The sequence below is a fragment of the Cetorhinus maximus genome, unplaced genomic scaffold, assembly GCF_964194155.1.
Source record: "Cetorhinus maximus unplaced genomic scaffold, sCetMax3.hap1.1 HAP1_SCAFFOLD_1361, whole genome shotgun sequence".
Classification (NCBI taxonomy): domain Eukaryota; kingdom Metazoa; phylum Chordata; class Chondrichthyes; order Lamniformes; family Cetorhinidae; genus Cetorhinus; species Cetorhinus maximus.
The window spans coordinates 80001-88256 of NW_027597302.1; the positions used below are offsets into that span (position 1 = coordinate 80001).

An 8256-nucleotide genomic window follows, 5' to 3' on the forward strand; every position below is an offset into this window, starting at 1 on the left:
CAGGGAGACAGAGAGACAGAGGGAGGCAGGGAGACAGAGAGACAGGGAGGGAGACAGAGAGACAGAGGGAGGCAGGGAGACAGAGAGACAGAGGGAGGCAGGGAGACAGAGACAGAGAGACAGAGGGAGGCAGGGAGACAGAGGGAGGCAGGGAGACAGAGGGAGGCAGGGAGACAGAGGGAGGCAGGGAGACAGAGGGAGGCAGGAGACAGAGGGACAGAGGGAGGCAGGAGACAGAGGCAGGGAGACAGAGAGACAGAGGGAGGCAGGGAGACAGAGGGAGGCAGGGAGACAGAGAGACAGAGGGAGGCAGGGAGACAGAGAGACAGAGGGAGGCAGGGAGACAGAGGGAGGCAGGGAGACAGAGAGACAGAGGGAGACAGAGAGACAGAGGGAGGCAGGGAGACAGAGAGACAGAGGGAGGCAGGGAGACAGAGAGACAGAGGGAGGCAGGGAGACAGAGGGAGGCAGGGAGACAGAGGGAGGCAGGGAGACAGAGGGAGGCAGGGAGACAGAGAGACAGAGAGACAGAGGGAGGCAGGAGACAGAGGGAGGCAGGGAGACAGAGGGAGGCAGGGAGACAGAGGGAGGCAGGGAGACAGAGGGAGGCAGGGAGACAGAGGGAGGCAGGGAGACAGAGAGACAGAGGGAGGCAGGGAGACAGAGGGAGGCAGGGAGACAGAGAGACAGAGGGAGGCAGGGAGACAGAGAGACAGAGGGAGGCAGGGAGACAGAGGGAGGCAGGGAGACAGAGAGACAGAGGGAGACAGAGAGACAGAGGGAGGCAGGGAGACAGAGAGACAGAGGGAGGCAGGGAGACAGAGAGACAGAGGGAGGCAGGGAGACAGAGGGAGGCAGGGAGACAGAGGGAGGCAGGGAGACAGAGGGAGGCAGGAGACAGAGGGAGGCAGGGAGACAGAGGGAGGCAGGGAGACAGAGGGAGGCAGGGAGACAGAGGGAGGCAGGGAGACAGAGGGAGGCAGGGAGACAGAGGGAGGCAGGGAGACAGAGGGAGGCAGGGAGACAGAGGGAGGCAGGGAGACAGAGGGAGGCAGGGAGACAGAGGGAGGCAGGGAGACAGAGGGAGGCAGGGAGACAGAGGGAGGCAGGGAGACAGAGGGAGGCAGGGAGACAGAGGGAGGCAGGGAGACAGAGGGAGGCAGGGAGACAGAGGGAGGCAGGGAGACAGAGGGAGGCAGGGAGACAGAGGGAGGCAGGGAGACAGAGAGACAGAGGGAGGCAGGGAGACAGAGAGACAGAGGGAGGCAGGGAGACAGAGAGACAGAGGGAGGCAGGGAGACAGAGAGACAGAGGGAGGCAGGGAGGCAGGGAGACAGAGGGAGGCAGGGAGACAGAGGGAGGCAGGGAGACAGAGGGAGGCAGGGAGACAGAGGGAGGCAGGGAGACAGAGGGAGGCAGGGAGACAGAGGGAGGCAGGAGACAGAGGGAGGCAGAGAGACAGAGAGACAGAGGGAGACAGAGAGACAGAGGGAGGCAGGGAGACAGAGAGACAGAGAGACAGAGGGAGACAGAGAGACAGAGAGACAGAGGGAGGCAGGGAGACAGAGGGAGGCAGGGAGACAGAGGGAGGCAGGGAGACAGAGGGAGGCAGGGAGACAGAGGGAGGCAGGGAGACAGAGAGAGGCAGGGAGACAGAGAGAGGCAGGGAGACAGAGGGAGGCAGGGAGACAGAGGGAGGCAGGGAGACAGAGGGAGGCAGGGAGACAGAGGGAGGCAGGGAGACAGAGGGAGGCAGGGAGACAGAGGGAGGCAGGGAGACAGAGGGAGGCAGGGAGACAGAGGGAGACAGGGAGACAGAGGGAGGCAGGGAGACAGAGAGACAGAGAGACAGAGGGAGACAGAGAGACAGAGGGAGGCAGGGAGACAGAGGGAGGCAGGGAGACAGAGGGAGGCAGGGAGACAGAGGGAGGCAGGAGACAGAGACAGAGGGAGGCAGGGAGACAGAGGGAGGCAGGGAGACAGAGGGAGGCAGGGAGACAGAGGGAGGCAGGGAGACAGAGGGAGGCAGGGAGACAGAGGGAGGCAGGGAGACAGAGGGAGGCAGGGAGACAGAGGGAGGCAGGGAGACAGAGGGAGGCAGGGAGACAGAGGGAGGCAGGGAGACAGGGAGACAGAGGGAGGCAGGGAGACAGAGGGAGGCAGGGAGACAGAGGGAGGCAGGGAGACAGAGGGAGGCAGGGAGACAGAGGGAGGCAGGGAGACAGAGGGAGGCAGGGAGACAGAGGGAGGCAGGGAGACAGAGGGAGGCAGGGAGACAGAGGGAGGCAGGGAGACAGAGACGGAGGCAGGGAGACAGAGACGGAGGCAGGGAGACAGAGACGGAGGCAGGGAGACAGAGACGGAGGCAGGGAGACAGAGACGGAGGCAGGGAGACAGAGACGGAGGCAGGGAGACAGAGGGAGGCAGGGAGACAGAGGGAGGCAGGGAGACAGAGGGAGACAGAGGGAGGCAGGGAGACAGAGGGAGGCAGGGAGACAGAGGGAGGCAGGGAGACAGAGGGAGGCAGGGAGACAGAGGGAGGCAGGGAGACAGAGGGAGGCAGGGAGACAGAGGGAGGCAGGGAGACAGAGGGAGGCAGGGAGACAGAGGGAGGCAGGGAGACAGAGGGAGGCAGGGAGACAGAGGGAGGCAGGGAGACAGAGGGAGGCAGGGAGACAGAGGGAGGCAGGGAGACAGAGGGAGGCAGGGAGACAGAGGGAGGCAGGGAGACAGAGGGAGACAGGGAGACAGAGGGAGGCAGGGAGACAGAGAGACAGAGGAGACAGAGAGACAGAGGGAGGCAGGGAGACAGAGGGAGGCAGGGAGACAGAGGGAGGCAGGGAGACAGAGGGAGGCAGGGAGACAGAGACAGAGGGAGGCAGGGAGACAGAGGGAGGCAGGGAGACAGAGGGAGGCAGGGAGACAGAGGGAGGCAGGGAGACAGAGGGAGGCAGGGAGACAGAGGGAGGCAGGGAGACAGAGGGAGGCAGGGAGACAGGGAGACAGAGGGAGGCAGGGAGACAGAGGGAGGCAGGGAGACAGAGGGAGGCAGGGAGACAGAGGGAGGCAGGGAGACAGAGGGAGGCAGGGAGACAGAGGGAGGCAGGGAGACAGAGGGAGGCAGGGAGACAGAGGGAGGCAGGGAGACAGAGGGAGGCAGGGAGACAGAGACGGAGGCAGGGAGACAGAGACGGAGGCAGGGAGACAGAGACGGAGGCAGGGAGACAGAGACGGAGGCAGGGAGACAGAGACGGAGGCAGGGAGACAGAGACGGAGGCAGGGAGACAGAGGGAGGCAGGGAGACAGAGGAGGCAGGGAGACAGAGGGAGGCAGGGAGACAGAGGGAGACAGAGGGAGGCAGGGAGACAGAGGGAGGCAGGGAGACAGAGGGAGGCAGGGAGACAGAGGGAGGCAGGGAGACAGAGGGAGGCAGGGAGACAGAGGGAGGCAGGGAGACAGAGGGAGGCAGGGAGACAGAGGGAGGCAGGGAGACAGAGGGAGGCAGGGAGACAGAGGGAGGCAGGGAGACAGAGGGAGGCAGGGAGACAGAGGGAGGCAGAGACAAGTGCTAAGTGGGTGGTAAAGGAGGGAGGAGACTCACGTCCCTATCCTGCTCCGGCCTCTTGTCTGCATTCCGACACTGCTCCTCGGTCAGGTTAGTGGCCGTCCCAGTCAGGTTGGCCAGGATGTGCTGCACAAACAGCGTGGGAGTGTTCAAGTGGATACTGGCGGACACATAGAACATCATCTGCTCCTTACCTGTGGGGCAGGGAGAGAGAGAGAGAGAGAGAGAGAGAGAGGAGTGAGCAAGAGAGAGAGAGGGAGGGGTGGGGTGGTGACTGAGAGAGGGGAGGGAGTGACGGGCTGGGGTGGGGGGCTCAGGCGTGTGGGGTCAGTGCCTTGGGTCGGGGGTTCGGGGCAGGTCGGGGTGCTCGCAGTCGGTCGCCGGGCCGATCGGCAAAAGGGCTTCCGTGCGGCGAGTGAAACGCTCCCCCCGACAATGGCCGCCCTCTCTACCCAGAATGCACAGCGGGTTAAGAAAGCTCCCTATTCCCCACCCCCCACACAGACCCCGACCGAGGTCAGAGACCACCCGAGATAGAGGGTGGACATTGCCCCCAGACAGGCTCACCCTGCGCTCCGCAGTGACCACTGTCCACCCTGGGGTGCAGGTAACAGGAGCACCCACCCAAAACCCAGCAGCCCCTTGGCTGGGGGATGGGCGGGGGGTGGTGTGTGGTATTGCGGGGGTGGTTCCCTGACCTACCCACAATACTCTGGGCGTCCGTGCTCAGGATCGATCGGCTCCACGAGTTATTCTGCTGCACCAGGAACGTGTAGAGCATCCGGGTCACCTGGAAGAGACACAGCAGAAAGGGTCAAACACCCCACTCCCCGCAGCCTTTAATACCCCACCCTCCCCCTCACCCTTTAATACCCCACCCTCCCCCTCACTCCCCGCACCCTTTAATACCCCACCCTCCCCCTCACTCCCCGCACCCTTTAATATCCCACCCTCCCCCTCACTCCCCGCACCCTTTAATACCCCACCCTCCCCCTCACTCCCCGCACCCTTTAATACCCCACCCTCCCCCTCACTCCCCGCACCCTTTAATATCCCACCCAGTCTAATCCAACTCTCCCCCTCACTCCCCGCACCCTTTAATACCCCACCCAGTCTAATCCAACTCTCCCCCTCACTCCCCGCACCCTTTAATACCCCACCCAGTCTAATCCAACTCTCCCCCTCACTCCCCGCACCCTTTAATATCCCACCCAGTCTAATCCCACTCTCCCCCTCACTCCCCGCACCCTTTAATACCCCACCCTCCCCCTCACTCCCCGCACCCTTTAATACCCCACCCTCCCCCTCACTCCCCGCAGCCTTTAACACCCCACCCTCCCCCTCACTCCCCGCAGCCTTTAATACCCCACCCTCCCCCTCACTCCCCGCAGCCTTTAATACCCCACCCTCCCCCTCACTCCCCGCACCCTTTAATACCCCCACCTCCCCCTCACTCCCCGCACCCTTTAATACCCCACCCAGTCTAATCCCACCCTCCCCCTCACTCCCCGCAGCCTTTAATACCCCACCCTCCCCCTCACTCCCCGCAGCCTTTAACACCCCACCCTCCCCTCACTCCCCGCAGCCTTTAATACCCCACCCAGTCTAATCCCACTCTCCCCCCTCACTCCCCGCACCCTTTATGTCCCACCCAGTCTAATCCCACCCTCCCCCTCACTCCCCGCACCCTTTAATACCCCACCCTCCCCCTCACTCCCCGCACCCTTTAATACCCCACTCTCCCCCTCACTCCCCGCAGCCTTTAATACCCCACCCTCCCCCTCACTCCCCGCACCCTTTAATACCCCACCCTCCCCCTCACTCCCCGCACCCTTTAATACCCCACCCTCCCCCTCACTCCCCGCACCCTTTAATACCCCACCCTCCCCCTCACTCCCCGCACCCTTTAATACCCCACCCAGTCTAATCCCACCCTCCCCCTCACTCCCCGCAGCCTTTAATACCCCACCCAGTCTAATCCCACTCTCCCCCCTCACTCCCCACACCCTTTAATATCCCACCCAGTCTAATCCCACTCTCCCCCTCACTCCCCGCACCCTTTAATACCCCACCCAGTCTAATCCCACTCTCCCCCTCACTCCCCACACCCTTTAATATCCCACCCAGTCTAATCCCACTCTCCCCCTCACTCCCCGCACCCTTTAACACCCCACCCTCCCCCTCACTCCCCGCACCCTTTAATGTCCCACCCAGTCTAATCCCACTCTCCCCCTCACTCCCCGCAGCCTTTAATACCCCACCCAGTCTAATCCCACTCTCCCCCCTCACCCTTTATGTCCCACCCAGTCTAATCCCACTCTCCCCCTCACTCCCCGCACCCTTTAATACCCCACCCAGTCTAATCCCACTCTCCCCCCTCACTCCCCGCACCCTTTAATGTCCCACCCAGTCTAATCCCACTCTCCCCCCTCACTCCCCGCACCCTTTAATACCCCACCCTCCCCCTCACTCCCCGCAGCCTTTAATACCCCACCCTCCCCGCAGCCTTTAATACCCCACCCAGTCTAATCCCACTCTCCCCCCTCACTCCCCGCACCCTTTAATGTCCCACCCAGTCTAATCCCACTCTCCCCCCTCACTCCCGCACCCTTTAATATCCCACCCAGTCTAATCCCACTCTCCCCCCTCACTCCCCGCACCCTTTAATACCCCACCCTCCCCCTCACTCCCCGCACCCTTTAATACCCCACCCTCCCCCTCACTCCCCGCACCCTTTAATACCCCACCCTCCCCCTCACTCCCCGCACCCTTTAATACCCCACCCTCCCCCTCACTCCCCGCACCCTTTAATACCCCACCCAGTCTAATCCCACTCTCCCCCTCACTCCCCGCACCCTTTAATGTCCCACCCAGTCTAATCCCACTCTCCCCCCTCACTCCCCGCACCCTTTAATACCCCACCCAGTCTAATCCCACTCTCACTCCCCACACCCTTTAATATCCCACCCAGTCTAATCCCACTCACCCCCTCACTCCCCATACCCTTTAATATCCCACCCAGTCTAATCCCACTCTCCCCCTCACTCTCCGCACCATTTAATACCCCCCCAGTCTAATCCCACTCTCCCCCTCACTCTCCGCACACTTTAATATCCCACCCAGTCTAATCCCACTCTCCCCCTCACTCCCCCACACCCTTTAATATCCCACCCAGTCTAATCCCACCTCCCGCTCACTCCCCGCACCCTTTAATATCCCACCCAGTCTAATCCCACTCTCCCCCTCACTCCCTGCACCCTTTAATATCCCACCCAGTCTAATCCCGCTCTCCCCCTCACTCCCCGCACCCTTTAATATCCCACCCAGTGTAATCCCGCTCTCCCCCATCACTCCCCGCACCCTTTAATATCCCACCCAATCTAATCCCACTCTCCCCCTCACTCCCCACACCCTTTAATATCCCACCCAGTCTAATCCCACTCTCACCCTCACTCCCCGCACCCTTTAATGTCCCACCCAGTCTAATCCCACTCTCCCCTCTCACTCCCCGCACCCTTTAATATCCCACCCAGTCTAATCCCACTCTCCCCCTCACTCCCCGCACCCTTTAATATCCCACCCAGTCTAATCCCGCTCTCCCCCTCACTCCCCGCACCCTTTAATATCCCACCCAGTGTAATCCCACTCTCCCCCTCACTCCCCGCACCCTTTAATATCCCACCCAATCTAATCCCACTCTCCCTCTCACTCCCCGCACCCTTTAATATCCCACCCAATCTAATCCCACTCTCCCCCTCACTCCCCGCACCCTTTAATATCCCACCCAGTCTAATCCCACTCTCACTCCCCGCACCTTTTAATACCCCACCCAGTCTAATCCCACTCTCCCCTCTCACTCCCCGCACCCTTTAATATCCCACCCAGTCTAATCCCACTCTCACTCCCCGCACCCTTTAATACCCCACCCAGTCTAATCCCACTCTCCCCCTCACTCCCCCGAGGTTGAGGAAGTGCCGCACTGACGGAGGGGACATTACACTGAGGCGTCTTCCGAGCATCCAGGTGGACGGAAAAGATGGCACGGCCTGTCTCGAGAGGGAGAGCGGGGGAGATCTCCAGGGAACGCCGCAGTTCATGTTATTTCAGCGAACGTTGGGGAGATTCGGAAAGACAATCAGCGGCTTCATCAGCGCTGTTTTTGGAATCGCTCTGTGCCAAAATGAACAGCCCTGTCTCCCAACGCTGACGACCTGTCAAAAGAAGCCCTTCAGCCTCTGTGAAACGGTTGAGGCCTGCGGAGGTGAGGAAATGGCAGTCCCTCCCCAGCCGATGATGCAGCGGTCTCGGCTCCCCTCCCACCCTGCTCTCCGGCACTCCCTTCTGCGCGCAGAGACGCCACCTCTCTTCGCACTCACCGTCTGCGGGTTGGCCGTGATGTTCTCCAGACTGGTGTTGCCCCCGGCCTGACGGTACAGAGTCCGGGCCATCGCCGTCCCCACGCCTGTGAGTGCCTGCAGCGTTGGGGGGAAGAGAGAGAATAACTGCAGGTTAAAACGCTGCTGAATGAGCAGGAAGCATGTTAATATTTACAGGGGGTCCCCGGGAGTGTGTTAATATTTACAGGGGGGTCTCCGGGAGAGTGTTAATATTTACAGGGGGTCTCCGGGAGTCCGTTAATATTTACAGGGGGTCTCCGGGAGTGTGTTAATATTGACAGGGGGTCTCCGGGA

At 61.7% G+C, this 8256-nt stretch overlaps 1 protein-coding gene across 1 annotated transcript in view; it reads right to left on the reverse strand.

The window, feature by feature from the left end:
- The window catches only part of LOC144676115 (nicastrin-like), a 17164-nt gene extending 9127 nt beyond the window's left edge, over positions 1 to 8037 (reverse strand). Inside the window, exons 1-3 of the mRNA XM_078536622.1 lie at positions 7942 to 8037; positions 4268 to 4355; positions 3602 to 3759 (exon numbers count right to left, since the gene is read on the reverse strand). Of these exons, the coding sequence (XP_078392748.1) occupies positions 3602 to 3759; positions 4268 to 4355; positions 7942 to 8013 (318 nt within the window). The 5' untranslated portion in view covers positions 8014 to 8037. The remainder of the gene's footprint in view (positions 1 to 3601; positions 3760 to 4267; positions 4356 to 7941) is intronic.
- Between the last annotated feature and the right edge of the window lie 219 nt (positions 8038 to 8256).